An 18,737-nucleotide genomic window follows, 5' to 3' on the forward strand; every position below is an offset into this window, starting at 1 on the left:
GGAGTTTAGGGCTGTTGTACATAAGGTCGCTATGAGTCGCAAGCGACTCGAGGGCACATAACAACAACAGTCTTTTCCATTATTTCTCCATTAATTTTCTTTCTCTTTTAGGATTCCAGTTATAAGTCTTTTAAGTCATTTGGTATTTTCCATAGCTTTTGGATTTTTCTTCCTCCCCCTCCTCTTTCCCTATTTTATGTTATGTTTGTGATAATCCTATTCTACTCAACTTTGTTGCCTTTACTCTGGAACCATTTCAAATGACTCTTCAACTTTGTTACCATGTTTTCCTTTGTCTTTTGACCCGTGGGTCTTTGTGATGTTTTGTTTTTCTTCTTCTCTGTGGGCTGTAATTTGTAATAGAAAGACAGTTATTTTGTATAGACAGTAGAGGCCTAGCTAAATAGCTTTTATGCCTGGTTAAACCTTTAGCATGTGTTATTGAGTCATCCAGTCTGTAGTTGAACTGTATTTCTATCTTATTGTTACTGTATTTACCCTCAGTCTTGCTTTAGATTTGGAACCAACTCAGGTGACCCTCACTTAGCAGGTTTTCGGAGGCTATAAATCACATGGGAGGGGATTGCCCATCTGTACAGAGTGCACTTCAGACTACAAATTCCAATATATGGTTACCATTTTCCTAGGGATCTTGCTGGAAAATTTTTCTCAAATATCACCAGCACTCTCAACTTTTGATATTATTCCTCCCTTTGTTACAGTGCCTCAATTCTTTCTCCATGTTCTGCTCCTCTGCTATTTCACTACCAGCACAGAGAAGGTCTGAAGAGGATCTGCTGGACATTAGGCATTCTGTTATCCTGTTTCTCCGTCAATTTTAGGCAGGCTGTGCTTCTGGATCTTGTGATCCCACCTTTCCCCCACCATTTGGGTACTTATATAAGTCTAGCTCTGGTGGCCTAGTACCTGGGAAGGTGTGCTGTTTACCTGAAGCCAGCACCTTTCTCCAAAAATCCACTGAAGGGCCAGCTGGGAGTCAGTTCTGACTCTGCTGCCATGAGTTTGAAATTTTTCAAGGGACCTTTTTATCTTCCTGAGATAGTTTTTGCCAGTTTCCTTCTCCCAATAGAGTGATAACTAAAAACAGTTATTTGACAAAATGTGCTTTTGTATGTATATTGGGGATTTTTTGTGAGGAAAAATTTGTATTTATAATTAGCCAGCTGGACTCAGTTTAAATCATCTCAATTTTGTTGGCAACATCCAAAGCATCATAGTCAAGAGCAAGTTGAATATAGGCATTCTTCTCTCCATCAGGCCTAATCAAAATGTTGACCTTAGCCATTTATTGAGCTATTGAATAAAACTTTATTCTCTTGGACCTTGATAAGAATGCTAAAAGTAAAAATTAAAAAAAAAAATTCTGCTTTACAAGTCAGTGATGAATGTTTTATGTGTATTCTTGGCTGAGTACATTAACAGGATGCAAATGCAGGGCAAAACGTAGCATCATTTCACTGACATTCACCAGGGCCTGGTCTGCAAATGGAAATAAAATTTATTAAAGGTGATCAATCCCAAATTTCTCAATTGTGATCTTTTCATGAGACTGACTTTATCACTTTCCCATAGGTGATTTACTGTTCTTTTGGTGGAACATCCAAAGGGCTACACTTCAATAACTTAATAGTTGGACTTGTCCTTCTTACAAGAGGCAAAGATGAAGAAAAAGCAAAATGTAAGTACTTTTGTTATCTCCAGATGATAAGACCATAGCTGTTAGCAAAACACTTTGCCATCAAGTTCTAATGACAGGCAAAGAATTTGAATATTTCTTTCTCCAAGAAAATATACAGTTGAAAAAAAAATATTCAACATAGTTATTCAGGAAATGCATTGAAACTGCATTGATAGATACCACTTCACATTCACTGTTGTTAGGTGGCATCTAATCAAGTACAACTTATAGCAACGCCATGAACAACAGATCTGAACCCTGTCCCATCCTGTGCCATTCTCACACTTTCTGACACACTTAAGCCCATGGTTGCAGATACTGTGTCAGTCCATCTGGTTGTGAATCTTCCTCTCTTTTGTCAACCCTCTACCTTTCCAAGCAATAAATTAGGATGGCTAAAATAAAACAGATACTAAAAACTAATTGCCCTGGGAAATCTGCTGTCAGGGACCTCTCCAGAGTGCTGAGAAGCAGGGATGTCAATCTAAAGACTAAAGTACACCTTACCCAGGCCATGGTCTTCACAATTACTTGTATGCATCAGAGAGCTTGACAGTGACTACATATGACAAAAGAAGAATCCATGCCTTTGTGTTGTGGTGTGGAGAAGAGTATTGAACATACTCTGAATTAAGAAAACAAATAGGTGTCTTGGAGAGGGTGAAACTAAGTTTCTCCTTGGAGGCTAGGATTTTGAAGCTTCGTCTCACATACTTTGGGCATTTGGCCAGGAGGGACCAGTCTTTGGAGACTGGAAGAGAGGAGGAACAGTGCAGGAGAGGAAGACTCCAGATAAGATGGATTGATACCATAACTGGGGCAGTGGGGTAGGTGTGTCAGACTCAATGAGACAGGCTCAGGATACGGCAGGGGTCAGAGCTGTTATAATTAGGGTCGCTATGAATTGCTGGTGACTTGATGGCACCTAACAACAACAAGTGTTGGAGACAATGTACAGAAATTTAAACCCTCAAATCACTGGTGATATTGGAAGATGGTACAGGTACATGGAATAAAAACAGTTTGGCAGTTCCTCAAAAGTTACCTTGTATGTGGCCACTAATTCTACTCCTAGATATAGACCAAAAAAAATAAGACAATAGATATTCACACACAAATGCGTACACAAGTGCTCATTGCAGTTTTGTTCATAGTAGTTTAAAAAAAATGCAAATAGCTCAAATATATCTTTACTAATGAATCATTAAACAAAATATGCTATAACCATACAGTGGAGTACTATTCAACAGAAAACGGATTGACATGTTTATACATAATAAAACAAGGGTATATGCTAAAATGTTTTGCCAAAAGACAGGATATGAACAGACACTTCACCAAAGAAGACATTCAGATGGCCAACAAGCACATGAAGAAATGTTCAAAATCCCTAGCTCTAAGAGAGAAGCAAATCAAGACAACTATGAGATATCAGCTAACCCCAGTAAGACTAGCAAAATTTAACAGAATAGCAAGCAACAAATGCTGGCAAGGTTGTGGAGAGACTGGAACCCTTATTCACTGTTGGTATGAGTGCAAAATGGTGCCACTGTGGAAAGCGGTGTGGCACTTTCTCAAAAAGTTGCAAATAGAGACACCATTTGACTCAGCAATTCCAGTACTGGGAATATACCCTAATGAGACCATAACCGACATCCAAGCAGATATATGCACACCCATGTTTATTGCAGCTTTGTTCACAATAGCAAGGAGTTGGAAACAACCTAAGTGTCCATCAACAAAGGAATGGATAGAGAAGCTGTGGTATATTCACACAATGTAATACTACTGTTCTGCATTGAAAAACAAGGAACTCATGCAATTTTATTCAAAATGGGTGACCCTGGAAAAACATTATGCTGAGTAAAATATCTCAGTCACAAAAAGACAAATACTTTGGTATTTGTGGTATGGTGCCACTGTTGTAGAATGAGGGTGACATCAGGGTGGGGGTAAGACTGAAGAGATCCAGGCATACAAAATAGGTCAAAACACTGTGAGAGGACATAATTAATTATAGATTGATATGATTTACATAAGTAGTTTGACCTTTTAAATATAATAAATACTATGTTACGGGGAAAATGAGAAAAAAAAATACATTGGATATATTTTAGTAAATGCTATTTTTTTTTTGAAAAAATGTTATGCCAAATGAGAGAAACTATCAAAAAACCCCATAGATTTTATAATTTATTTATATGAAATATCAAAAATAGATCCAGGCAGAGAGACTGAAAATAGGCTAGTTGTTGCCAGTAGATTCAGAAAGATAAAACAGATTGAAGAGATAGAAATGAAGACTGACTGCTGTTAGATACGACTTCTAGGGTTGATGGAAGGGTTCAGAAATTAAAATGTAGTGGTGCTTCACAACTCAGTGACTACTCAAAACTCCTAAATTTTAAACTTCAAAATTGTTATTAAATACAGTATGATATTTTGCTCCAATATTGTGTACATTTATATTCTGGGCCATTAAGTGCTAATTTCTCCCACCCCATTCTTACATATCCTCTGACTGCTTCTCTGCTTCTTCGTCTTCTTTTTTTCCCCTTAGATTTTATTGTAAGTTTATAAAGAACTTGGAATTCCATTCATTCATTGTTACACATTTTCCTCCCTGTTCCCCTCCCCCATTTCACTTTTTTCTTGGGCGAAAAAGTTCATTGATTTTTATACAGTCGTGTCCCCCCAGTCCACCTTACTATGGAGCTCTTATTGTCATGTCAGTAATACCTAATTATATATTCCTTTTATACAGTTCTCTCCCTCATCTGTTTCAGTGTGATGTGCATTATTTATCCCCTTTTTTCTTAGTTTCCTCCTAACCCTCCTGTCAGTCCTGTTTTATAACAATGGCATTATGCAGTATTTGTCTTTTTGTGACCGAGATCTTTCACTCAGCATAATGTCCTCCAAGGTCACCCATTTTGTAAAATATATCATGAGTTCTTTGTGTTTCAGTGCTGCATAATTTTCCATTGTGTGAATATATCACAGCTTCTCTATCCATTTGTTGATGAGCGCTTGGGTTGTTTTCAACTCTTTGCTGTTGTGAAAAAAGCAGCAGTAAACATGAATGTACATATATCTACCTGGGTGGCAGTTCTGGTTTCTTTAGGGTATATTCCCAGTAGTGGAATTGTTGGGTCAAATGGTATTTCTATTTCCAGCTATTTGAGAAAGCACCCTGCTGCCTTCCAGAGTGGTTGTACCATTTTACAGTCCCACCAGCAGTGAATAAGGGTTCAGTTTCTCCACAAACTTGCCAGCATTTGGTTTTTGTTGCTGTGTTGAATTCTGCTATTCTTACTGAGGTGAGATGATACCTCATTGTTGTCTTGCTCACTGCTTCTTAATCTTTTAGAAATTCTCCTTTAAGCAAGTCTATTTTAAAAATTTTTTTTTGTCAAGGTTTTTCTGAACTGTTTATAATTGATCTAAGACAAGATGTAAATATATACATGAGCCAAAACATGTAAAACTGTATACTTTATACCTTCTTTTAGATCCATTATAAACAGTTAGATATCATCAAATCAGCTCCTCCTCATTGAAGCAGTTCTGTGTACAACAGAGCAAAGCACCACTTGGTCCTGCAAGATCCTCATACCCAATTACCATTCATCTAATAACACAGATAAACCCTAGCTACAGGCAGTAGTAATTCAAACTGAAATTTCTTGTCGAAGACTAATGTTTATTTGTAGAGATTATTCGTTTTTATTAAACAATATTTAATGGCTCTATAGTTTGTAGGGAGTTGCACTGCTGATCTAATGGCTACACTTCTCTAGTGGTTTGGATCCACTAATGACCCTGAGGGAGGAAAGCAGGCATTCTCCTTCGCTGTTTACAACCTTGAAATACCAGTGGAGGGTCTATTAGGAGTTGGTGGCATGTGCGTGTTGACTCTACTCACTTTTTTATTACATAAGAAACACCATTATTTGTCCGGATCTTGTTTTTTTTAGAAATGTGATATTATAGCTAAGTTAGTCACTGTTATGGATTTGGTCACCTTTCATTCCTCAGGCAGATTTCTGTATCATGACATGTTTGTGGTATCTTTAAACATATCTTCAGTTTTGTAGATGTAACACTTTTTAATAACTGGTATCGTATTTCTAGATGATTTTTATATTATATAACCTATTTTGCAGGTTTTTCCCCTCCCTGAATAGTAGTTTTTAATATTTATCCATCATGATAGACCTAGCTGAAAGTTATTTTTTTTTATTACAAATATTTCACTGTGTGTACATACCTCATTTGACCAGTTTTTCTTGTGAATGAATATATAACTTTCCCTCCTAAAATTGCTATTAGAAATAGTGCTCCATTGAGCATCTTTGTGCTTTGTATCCATGTGTGAAAGTTTCTGAAGGATGAATTGGAGTTGCTGTGTCTTCATTTTATTTTATCTTGGTTAGTTGTTCTCGGAATTGTTTGCATTAATTTTTACTCCCATTAACAGTGTACAAAAATTAATGCTCTATGTCGTTGCAACAAAGGGTTCTCTATGTTTGCAACACTTGGTATTATACCTTAATATTTTTGTTAAGTCTGATGTGTTTGAAGAGATACTGCACTGTTTTATTTGCATTATCAGGCTATTTCAACGAATAAATGAAATTACATGTTTAAAGCACTAGTAATTATACATTAATTGTTACCTTCTTGATTCTTTCCTACTTCTCTTGGGATAATTTAAACTTTAGTAAAATGCATTTATTCTGTCTCTCTCTCTCTCTCCTAGACATTTTTAGTCTATTTTCAAGTGAATCTGGGAGCTATGTTGTTCGCGAAGAAATGGAAAGAATGCTCCATGTGGTGGATGGTAAAGTTCCAGATGCACTCAGGAAGTGTTTCTCAGAGGTATATTTAAAACTTTATGTTTCATTCCTTTTTATGATTAAGAACCTTAGTTGCTGTGAAGGTAGATAGTTATTTATGTATAGCCTAATCTTGAGCATTTTTCTCTTCAGTATTTGTGTTTTCAACTGTCTATGTGCTGTGTCCAGAGACCTACTCATTCTCATTACTGTTATATTTGTCAATCTGAAAAATTTCTGTTCAGCTGTAAAGGTATTTATGGTCTAATGAAACATTCTCAAACTCTCAACAGACACACCCCTGCTTGTAACTTCAGAATGTTTTTTAAAGCATTGCACTGTCATATTTCAGTTTAGAAACAAAAGCACCTGCTTTTAACTGCAGTGTATTCTCTAAAGTATTATCATGCCAGTTATCCAGATACTAAACCTTCTATTCTTCAGTGCCTTCAGATTCTATCTTCAAAATATCTTCTAAGGCTTGAGAGATTTTGGGGACTTAAAGGTCACAGTGGTGTTGATGTTAGATGCCAACGGTTGAGTCAACTACAACTTATAGTGACCCTATGAATAACAAATCTGAACCTTGCCCTGTCCTTTGCCATCCTCATAATACCTGATATATTTGATCTCATTGTTACAGTCACTGTGATAATCCATCTTGCTGAAAGTGTTCCTGTCTTTTCTCTGACCCTCCTCCTTTCCCACCTTGATCTCTTTTTCCAAGGACTGGCCCCTTCTGAGAACATGCATGCCCACAGTATATGAGACAGTTTTGTCACCCTTGCCACTGAAGATTTCCCTGGTTTCAAAACAAACTTGTTTGTTCTTTTAACAATCCATGGGATGATCAGAACTCTTCTCCAAAACCACAGTTCAAAAATTAGATGTTTTAATTAATGCTTTTTCTAAGTTTGAAATGTTTTTTTGACATCAATTTTTTAAAATTACATCCTGTTAGCCTCAAATTATGAGTTTGTATTCCTTAAATGCACAGAACAATTGGGCTAAACATATTGTTTGATTAACATTATGAACCAACAATGTGAATAGTATTCAAAAGAGGAAAAAATGATATGCATAGTTGATTGTTGTTGTTACGTGCCATTGAGTCGCTTGCAACTCATAGCAACCCTGTGTACGAGAGCCCTAAATGCTGTTCTATCCTGTGCCAACCTCGCCATCTTAAACACACTGATTCCCACCACCCCAGTCACAGAATCAAACCATCTCATCGAGGGTCTTCCTCTTCTGCGCCGTCCCTCCACTCTCCCAAACATGATGTCTCTCTCCAAGGACCAGTCCCTCCTTGCAACATGCCCAAAGTATGTCAGACGAAGCTTCAGAATCCTTGACTCTAAGGAGCATTCTGGCTTCACCTTCTCCAGGACAAACCTGTTTGTTCTCCTAGTAGTCCATGGTATATTCAATATTCTTCTCCAGCACCACAGCTCAAGGCATCAATTCTCTTTCTATCATCCCTATTCACGGTCCAACTCTCCGATGCATAGCACATAATTACAAAGACTATAGCCCGGATCAGGCGCACCTTAGTCTCCAGCCTGACATCATTGCTCTTCAGTACTATTGGGAGGTCCCTCACAGCTGACTTTCCCAGTGCAATTCGTCTTCTTATTTCCTGGCTGCTGTTACCAAGAGTGTTGACTGTGGAATCAAGTAAAACTAAAACTGTTAACTATCTCAATCTCTAAACCATCCATTCTGATGCTGCCAATTGGCACAGTGGTAAGAATCTTTGTTTTCTTGATATTGAGCTTCAATCCATATTGAAGGCTGCAGTCCTTGACCTTCTGCATAAATGATAGATGACTTTATTTTAAAATAGATTTCTTTAATTAGAAGTAAGAAGACTGCTTCTTTTCCGATCAGCCATCCGTGGTGGGCCCACCGGCAAGATGCAGATTTTCGTAAAAACCCTCACGGGGAAGACCATCACGCTCGAGGTTGAACCCTCGGACACAATCGAGAATGTCAAGGCCAAGATCCAGGACAAGGAAGGAATTCCTCCTGATCAGCAGAGACTCATCTTTGCTGGAAAACAGCTGGAAGATGGGCGGACCCTGTCTGACTACAACATCCAGAAGGAGTCCACTCTTCACCTTGTATTGAGACTTCATGGTGGTGCTAAGAAAAGGAAGAAGTCGTCTTACACCACTCCCAAGAAGAATAAGCATAAGAGAAAGAAGGTTAAGCTGGCTGTTTTGAAATACTACAAGGTGGATGAGAATGGCAAAATTAGTCGCCTTCGTCGGGAGTGTCCTTCAGATGAATGCGGTGCTGGAGTCTTCATGGCCAGCCACTTTGACAGACACTACTGTGGCAAGTGCTGTCTGACTTACTGCTTCAACAAACCAGAGGACAAATAATTATGAGTTAATAAAAGACAGTGAATTAACATTTAAAAAAAAAAAAGAAGTAAGAAGATTGCAATTTAACATACATCTGTGGGGTTATTTCTTTTTATATATATATTTTTTTTAAACTGTATGCAAAACTTCTGCATCAGTACAGTGGTCTCATTATAGTAATTTTTTCTTTCTGGACACAAAAACAACATACAAAAAAAGAAATTTAAAAAGTCAGGTAATACCTTGTCATATGCATTAATAGCCGGCTTCTAATTTAATTTACAGACTTTCTTGTATATTCTTTTAAATGGTGGTTGAATACTCAATGCTTTTTACTCCCTACTTTTTAATTTTTAACTTTTTATTATGATTTGCATGAAACTTATAGAGCAAGTTATTTTACCATTATAGAGCAAAATATTTCACTGTATAACAGTTCAGACTCATTTTGGTTTGTAAAATTTATTGCAGTGCCCACAATGTAATCACACTCTTCTCACTTCCTCCCTCTGTAGCCCATTTTCATTTGTCCCTCTGTGCTCTTCCTTTCTGACTTTTGGCTTTATTCCTGGACAGATACTATCCTTTTTCTCTTAGGTGGTTGGCTGCACCAGAGAGTGTGTTTCTACATGGTCGTATTGATCACTCTGTAGGTTCATTTATTGTTTGACTGAAAGTTAAGCCATAAGAAGGGTGAGTGAGTTCAGTTCTAGGTCTGAAGGGTGATTAAGGGCCCTAGTCTCAGGGATTCTGCCAATTCCTGTTAGACCAGTAAATCATGCCTTTCTTTTTTCTTTTTTAGTTCTATGTCACATTTTTCTCCCACTATCTCCAGGACGTCCCATTGCAGTCCTTTTTAAGGCAGACATCTGTGTATTAGCAGACTAAGCACTATATAGTTCTTCTGGTCTCAAGGTTGAGGAAGGGATGGTTTACATTGTCCATTATTCCATTAAAGTTATTATTTAACTATGTTGATGGTTTTAATAACTTTTCGGAGAGCAGTTGATAGAAGAGTATGTTGCCTTTCACCTCCTGCTTTTATCTCCGAGCATTATAAATTCATAAATACTGGTTTAAAAATGTCACCACCTAACAAAAAGAAATGTTCTTTTTTGCTACTTTTGTTATTTTTGTTGTCCACTGTTGAGTTGGAACCAATGTATAGCTGACCCTCCTGTGGGTTTTTAGATGCTGTAAATCGCACAGAAGGAAACTGCCCATCTTTATCCCTTGAACGGCTAATAGATTTGAACCGTTTGTCTTTGGTTTGGCAGCACAGAACTCCTTATTTATTAGGTCACCAATGCACCCTTTATTACTTTTAATTCTTTGTAAAGTGTATGTCTTTCTTAAAGTATCAAATACTATGGTAATAGATTAATTAAGCTATCATTGTATATGGCTATACTTTTTTTTCTTGGTAGATTTTTTTAAAATAAAGTTCTTAATTTATTCTGATTTACTTACAAAGTTCATATACATTGTTTTTCACACCGAATCTTTCCCGTTTCCTTTACGCATCCTTCCCCCACCCATAAAATTGTATGACCCGATGATTAACCCCCTATACATTTTCTTTTAACAACTGTTTATTTGTGTGACATAATAGTTCATTTGTGTGACATAATAGTTCTTGCTTGTTTTCTTTGCAGTACAATAGAGGCATTTTATGATAAAGATGTTAACTAAGGTATGAAAATGTTGTAAAACTCATTGCCTGAGAGTTAATTTTGACTCCTAGTGAACTTTTAGGACAGAGTGAGTAGACTGCTCCATAAGGTTTCCAAGTTTGTATTTTTTGTGGAAGCTGAATGCCACATATTTTCCTTGCAGAGCAGCCAGTGGGTTTGCACAACCAACTTTTGACTAGTAGCTCAGTGCTTAGCCATTACAGTTCATTTTGATTCAACTCTTTGCTGAAAACTTGCATTTCTATGCCAAAACTAAATCCACTGCCATCTAGTTGATTCTGAGTCACAAACAACCCTCCAAACAGAACAGAACTACCCCATAGGTTTGCCAAGGCTGTAGATCTTTACAGTAGAGACTACCTTAGCTTTTTCCCTCTGAAGGGCTGATGGGTTCAAACAACAACCTTTCAGGTAGCAGTCAAATGTTTTAATCAGTCTATCACTAGAGCTTCTTATTTCTATCCCAGATAAACTGAAATTATGATGTACTCCCCTGTGCATAAGTGTCCCCTTGGGATCTTGTTAAACTCTAAATTTAACATAAAAATGAAAAAGCACAGAAATAGCCAATTGTGAATTAAAAAGAAGAAAATTTAAAGACTTCTATAAAATGATTTCAAGATTTACTAAAGATCTGTAAGTAATCAAGACACTGAATATTTAGGAGAGAATCAGCCCAGAAATAGACTCAAGCATGGAAGGTCAATTGAACTTTCTATAAAGGTTCCAAATGTTATTCAGTGAGAAAGTATAGTCTTTTCTACAGGTAAAACGGTAGAGCATGTATATGCAGAAGAATGACTTAAATCACATATGAAAGTTAATTGAAAATGTATCACAGACTTATATTTAAAACCAACTACTATAAAGTTTAGAAAGTTAGATCTTTGGATTTAGCCAAGATTTCTTATTACTTAGCATGAACTATTAAATTTAAAAATACATATATTGGATGTTATAAAAATCTAGTGGTTTGTGGTGCTGTTAGGCCTAAGAGGTGCTGTTAGGCCTAAAACATGCAGTTTGAATCCAGCAGCTGCTCTGCAGGAGAAGGATGGGCACTTTTCTCCACAGAGATTCACTGACTGAAAACTTACTTAAGGATCAGCTCTGAGGGGTTTATTTTTCCCTCCATCAAAACAATTTATAGATTATGAAGCTACACAGTGCCTCTAAAAAGCAAACAAATTTTTCTTACAGTCTGTCAGTGTTGAGGGGATAAGAACCTGTTTTGTTCTCAATTTGAAAAGAACAAAAGTGATAAACTCTGAGTTTTACAAAAACCATAATTTCAGAACCATTTGGAATAAGGTAATTTTCCACACCCCTAGTCTGATCTTCCTAGCAGAGACCACAGTAAAACTCTCTGGTACATGATAATATCTGGAGGCTCTGAAGTTTGATATTTTGTTTCATTCTTTAAACAAAGTTCAGTGTTCAGTCAAAAATATTAGTAGGAATATGAAATAGCATACAGCTATAAAGGTAAACATTTAGAAGCAGATCCATAGGTGATCTAGCAATAAACTGAAGCAGTGCGCAGGTTATGAGTGATTGCTTTTTATCAGAGATCTCTAAGTATTTCTCTTACTGTCTTTGACGTGTTTTGTGACCTCCACGTGCCACAAGACCTACTGTTTCATTTATTTTGTTTTGTTGATTTTCATAGCGATGTTTGGCTTTAAAATTTTGATATTTAAAAGGGGAGGAAAAAAACTTATCTCAGTGTCAGAGATACAGGCCTGTCTCCTTTTACTGTGCTTCATAGACCTTGCTTTTTTTACAAATTGGAGGTTTATTGCAACCTTGCAAGTCTTTTGGAGCCATTTTTCAAATAGTATGTACTTACTTCATGCCTCTGTTACACTTTAGTAGTTCTTTTTTGTTTGTTTGCTTGTTTGTGGGTTTTATTTCTTGCAATTAATTTTTTTTTAAATTTTACACTGATTTACCTACAAAGTTTGTATACATTGCCCCTCACAGTGGATCCCCCCCACCTCCCCAACTCACCTCCCTTGTGACCCATCAAACTGTGAGACCCCATGATTACTCCCTATCCCCACCCCTACTTTTGAAATTCTTGAAATAGTTTAAACTTTTTCATATTACTGCATACTAAATAAACTACTCTATAAAGTAAACATAACTGTCTTATACACAAGAAACGAAATAATTTATTTGACCCACTTTATTGGCCTACTGCTGTTATCATGGTTGTTTGGAACTGAACCTTCAGTATCTCTGAGATATGCTTGTATATTATTAATCCTCTTTCTAGACTAAATATGGGATAAAGTTGAATATATGATCCTTAATCTTTAAACATATTGAAAATGATGCACACTTTTTCTATAGCAGATCTGAAAACCCTACTTTTCCATTGAGGAAAAATAAGACTGTCAGCAAATTTTATCTTAGTTGTTTTGATTACACTGGTAATAAATTTCTGAAACAATCAGGCTAAGCTTAATACTTGTACTAAATAATTAATACCAAGCCATGTATTTATAGCAATTGTTCAAGATATTTTTAATATTTTGCTACTGTCCCTTATTATGCTTTTAAATTATTGGTTATTTAGATTCTCTACTATTTCTATTCCTGTCGTGGAATTTCTAGTCTCCTGAATACCATTCTTCATTGTATTTCCTTATAGATTGAGTCTTTTTTTTTTTTCATTGAAATATCTAGTCCTTATTCATCCTAGGATCTTTGTCTGCCAGGCAAAGTGATTGACTTTTCCCAGCCATCTATGTAATATTTTTTTCAGCCTGATTACCTTTGTTTTCCTAGACTTAGTAAGACACAGACTTAGAAAGAAATTAAAAACCAGACGTCTACTTGCTTATTTTGGTGCCTAGTTGTTCTGTGAGTATGTGCTTTCAGTGATACCTTGAGACAACTTGATTTTTTTTATTTAAAAAGTTTAATTTACCAATGTGAAAGAACGTTATAGACCCAGATGAAATTTGATTACCATACGCTAATTAACAAGACAGATTTTGGGGTTGTAAGAAAGAGGAATATAATCTATGAAAACTGGATTATTTCAGTATTTGAAGAAATGGAGTTTATTGATTTCAGAATCTGACTTAATACAGTGTGGCTGATGAATGGGAATGGACAACTTTAATGAACTGATTAAATAGTTTGCATTTAGGTTATGGATTTTATATAAATCAGAGTTCTGTAGTACAATTGTTCTTGAAAACGGTTTGGTTTCCAAGTATACAACATATAGTGTTATTTAGAAAATCTAGGAAACAGAAGAGTTAATGTTAATATTTCAAGTTCTTCAGATTCCAAGTAAGGTACCATGAAATTGACTAAACTTGCCTATTCTTATTTTTTTAAATTTTAGGGTGAAAAGGTTAACTATGAAAAGTTTAGAAATTGGCTTCTCCTAAATAAGGATGCTTTTACCTTCTCTCGTTGGCTGCTATCTGGAGGGGTGTATGTCACCCTCACTGATGATAGTGATACACCCACTTTCTACCAAACTCTGGCTGGAGTCACACACTGTAAGTAATTAATTTTTTTTCCTGCATACTTTTTAATGCAATTGCCTATTAATAAAGAATTTTGTCTATAAACCTCCCAAAGCATAAAATAAAAGTTAAGCATGAAATACACAGAAAACCACACCAGTTTATCATTGTGTTGTTTCCAATTTATGACCTCTCCATCTGTGTCAAACTACTCCTTAGCACTGTTCAGTGGCTGACTTTTCAGAACCTAACTTTTTTCCCTATGTACTTCTGGGTGGACTCAACCCTCCGACCTTTCAGTTAATAGCTATGCACATTAATTGTTTGTATTCCTAGCAGTTCTGTGGAATATGTGTTCATACTACTGAGTTGATTTCAACTCATATGGACCCTTTCTGATTGAGCAGAACTTCCCTGTAAGATTTCCTAGGCTGTCGTTTTAAGTAAACAGGTTCTTATATAAACACCTTTTTCTCCCACAGAGTAGCTGATATGCTCAAATTGATGACCTTTGGTTAAGCTGCTGAGCACTTAATCATTGACCCCCTAAGGCTCTTAGTTGAATACATTGTCATTGTTATATGCAATTTAGTCACCTTAACTCATAGCGACCTTTGTAGATCCTGTGCGGGCTTAAACCCATTGTTGTAGTTACTGTGTCAGATCAGCTTCTCCTCCCTTCAATCTTTACTTTTTCAAGCATGATGTCCTTTGCAATGATGAATCCTCTTGATAACACGCCTAAAATGTGTGAGATGAAGTCTCACCGCCCTTGCCTCTAAAGAGCTAACTGCACTTCTAAGACAGCTTGGTTTTTTTCTTTTGACAGTCCACGGGGTAGTCCATACTTTTCATCAACACAAGTCAAATGTATTAGTTCTTCAGTCTTCCTTATTTGTTGTCCAGCTTTTCCATATATATGAGTGACTGAAAATACAGCTTGAGTCAGTCAGGCCTTAATGTTTGAACTGACATCCTTGCTCTTGAGTACTTTAAAGAGATCCTTGGTAGCAGATTTGCCCAGTGCTGTGTGGCTTTTGAATTCTTTTTTTTTTTTGGCTTTTGAATTCTTGAATGCTGCTTCTATAGGTGTTGATACTGGATCCAAGTAAAATGAAATCTTTTTACATGTTTAATTTTGTCTTCATTTATGATGATATTGCCTATTGGTCTAATTGTGAGGATTTTTTTCTTCTTCTTTATATTGAGCTAGAAATGGAATACATAGCCCTCTAGTAAAAGATTGCCATTTACTCAGCTGTATAACTTTTCTAGGGCTGTTGTAATAAATTCCTATGACCTTGGTGGTATAAAACAACACAAATTTCATCTTTCACTGTTCTGGAGTCTTAATGTCTGAAATCATAGTGTGAGAGGGGTCAGACTTTCTCTGAAGGTCCTAAGGAAGAATCCTTCCTTGACCATTTCTAGCTTCTTTTGGTGCATTGCATCCCATCATGTGTGATGATGTACTTTAAGTCTCTGCTTTCATCTTTCCCTGATCTTTTCCTTTCTGTGACTCTCTGCCCTATTGTCTTGTTAATGTGGATGCCTGTCACTGCATGTAATAAAAAAGAAACTCTACTGTGAAGTTGACTCATAGTGATACTCTTTCGGGCTTCCAAAACTTTAAATCTTTATTGGAGGTTACTACCAATCTTTCTCCTGCAGAAAAAGCTGGTGAATTTGAACTACTGAACTTTTAATTAGTAGCTCAACAAGTAGTGAATTTGCACTGTCCCTCCACCCTTCCAAGCATAATGTCCCCTCCAAGGACTGGTTCCCCCTTGCAACAGCCCAAAGTATGTCAAAGTCTCAGAGTCCTTGCCTCCAAGTACAGCATGGTTTCACCCTCTGTGGAACGAACCTGTTTGTTCTCCTGGCAGTCCATGGTATATTCACTATTATTCTCTAGCACTACAGTTCAAAGGCATCAATTCACTTTTCTGTCATCTCTAGTCATTGTCCAGCTTTCTGACTACAAACTTATTTCAATTTGAACTAGTAGTTTTAAAAATGTCAAAAATCTCTTCTGATGATTGTTTTAATCTTGAAAATTATTTTCTTTTTCCTTTTTTTATCAATTGGAAAGTTTTTCAGATTTTTAATAGTATCTAAATATTAAAACAGCCTTGTTATAAATGATATAAAGCAAATACTAATGTAAATATGCTGTTTCACCTGCAGTAATGGTCTTCAAATATCTTAACTGTGTCTTCTCAGCTTAGATCATCATTCCCCTTAACTTCTGTATAGCATTTTTAGCACTGTTGACCTTTCATTTTCCTCCAGCTTTTGTACTTTGTAGTTTCTTAGTTTTCTTATCATTACTGCTTCCCTTCTTTGGTCTATTGTTGTTGTGGTTATTGTTGTTGAGTACCATTGAGTCAGAACCGACCTGTAGCTGAGGATTGTTTCTCTTTCGGTGGATTCCAATTGCATGTCTTCTGGGTTGCAGTACAACTTCCTACCACTAGGCCACAAGTGCTCCCTCTTGGTCTGCTTCTTTGAAAAAAAAGTAATTTCTTTTACCAAGGTTAGCTCTTAGCTTTATTGTATTCTTTTTTTTTAGTTAGATAATTACTTCCCTCCCCTACTAAAAAGTCTTTGAGGATTCTCCTTGTCCACAGATTGGAGTGTGACTTAATTTTCTCTACCCATTTATTATAACATTTGGCTCCTACAGAGGAGCAGTCAGTCAGTATTCTTGGACTGCACCATGAGTTTTTGTAATTACCCTGATATCACTGCTGCTCGTAATCGTCATTGTTTTATGAATGCATGCCATTTTCAACAGTTGAGGTATTACTGTTCCATGTAGGCCTAGATTAGATGATGTTCTTTTTGTCATGCTCTGTTTGAATAAATTTTCTGTTTGCATCCTGCAACACTGTCTTTCAGTTAAAGCATTTAACATGTGTTTTGTCTTATCTTAGAGTCAGTCCCATGAAAATTAGAAGTCCCTTGAGGATAAAACACATGTCCTGTTCATCTTTGAAATTTTAATAGCACATTGGACTCAGTACATGTTACTTGATTGAACTGAACTGAAAACTTTCAGTCACCAATAATCAACATTGAAGTGCTCTGGTGATGTAGTGTGTAGGGAATTACTCTGCTGGCTCATTGGCCATACCTTTCTGTTGGTTCTAATCCACCAGTGGCTCCTTGGGAAAAAGATGGACAATCTCCTTCTATATGATTTACTGCCTTGGAAACCCACTAGAGCTATGAGTCAGAGGGGCTGCCTTTGAGTTAGCCATGATACCCCTACAGACTGTGCCATCAGCACTTCGTACTATTTGTATAGCTGTGGGCAATTTAAACTTTCTGAACTTTTCCCTCCTCATCTCTTTAAACCAGGGATAATGACAAAACTTGCTTGTATAGGGCTGTGGTAAGAAATAAATGAGATAATACATTTTTTAAAGGACTCAGTCCTATTCCTAGTGTAGAGTATGGGCTTTACAGGGAACATACATACTCTCATATTAGTGACCACTTGGCTTATCTGTTAACAGACTACTCTTTTTTTAGTGGCTTTTACTGTGCAGTGACCAGAGTGTAATTGATTTTGGATCATTAAGTTCGCTGATAAAAAAAGGTAGATTAGTAAAATATTCACTTGCCCAGGATATGGGGGGAAAAGTTTTCTTACTGGATTACTTTTTATTTTACAACTTATAGAAACAAAATATTCAGCAATAAACTAGTATTTTAGACAGTAGAATTGCTACTGGCTAATTTGCTACCTTGTTTTTTGTGTGTTTGTTTTTTTAATTTAAGATCAGAATAGTTTATTTATGAGTTGAGGATTCTAAAATCAGAGATACTTGGGGTTTTAGTTAATAGTGATGTCTGAAAGTGGAACTTTAAAATTTAAAATTTTATTGTGAATCTGGAATCTGTTTTAGATTTTAAAATCTGCCTTTTCAAATGGCAATCTCTATAGCTTTGATGGCTGACTAGTCTGTTTACTCTTAGGACAGTATTCCTTTTCTCTGTACTTTGGCAGGTGAAGAGTATCTAAGGTAAAGAATATCCTCAATGGATCTTTTTCTTTATAGTAAATAAGATATGAGATGAGATAGTTTGTCCTAAAGGTATTGAAATACAGCATTACAGGTATCTTTACAATAGGCATCCAGAAACAGGCATAATTGAGGAAACAATAATAAGTTACCAGAAAAAGCTGTCTGTATTCAGTCTTAGATTACCCTATAGCAAATTGAATCATCTATATCTTTGTCTAATTACATAATCCTACATATGTGTTTAAATACTATAAATTTCACACTTGAGCTAATTGGTTCTAACTCATAGGGATCCTCCATGGTTTGATTTCTGAGTTGTAAATCATGTGAGAGGAGAATGTCCATCTTCCTTCTTTTTTTTTTGCATTTTTCTATTTTTTTATTTTATTATTTTTGTGTGAGTGTATCATCAAATCAGATCTGACTGGTACAGGAGGAGATTGTCCCTTCTTCCCCGGCAGAGCATCTGGTGGATTCGCCATCTTTCTTCTGAGGAGTGGAAGCAGCTATTTTATTGGTGGACATTACTAGGAAAGCACTATCAGAAAAGTTCCTATGGAAATTCTGACATAAACAGGTTTACATTTTCTTTTTTTTTTTCTATAATTATATTTT

The 18,737-nt window shown here is 36.2% G+C and overlaps 1 protein-coding gene across 1 annotated transcript in view; it reads left to right on the forward strand.

Moving 5' to 3' along the window:
- The window catches only part of USP32 (ubiquitin specific peptidase 32), a 191,442-nt gene that overhangs the window by 82,041 nt on the left and 90,664 nt on the right, over window positions 1-18,737 (forward strand). Inside the window, exons 3-5 of the mRNA XM_006899474.1 lie at window positions 1,594-1,699; window positions 6,462-6,580; window positions 13,962-14,121. Coding sequence (XP_006899536.1) covers window positions 1,594-1,699; window positions 6,462-6,580; window positions 13,962-14,121 — 385 coding nt within the window. The remainder of the gene's footprint in view (window positions 1-1,593; window positions 1,700-6,461; window positions 6,581-13,961; window positions 14,122-18,737) is intronic.

Source organism: Elephantulus edwardii, unplaced genomic scaffold (assembly GCF_000299155.1).
Source record: "Elephantulus edwardii isolate Elephantulus edwardi_28Jun2011 unplaced genomic scaffold, EleEdw1.0 scaffold00257, whole genome shotgun sequence".
Classification (NCBI taxonomy): Eukaryota; Metazoa; Chordata; class Mammalia; order Macroscelidea; family Macroscelididae; genus Elephantulus; species Elephantulus edwardii.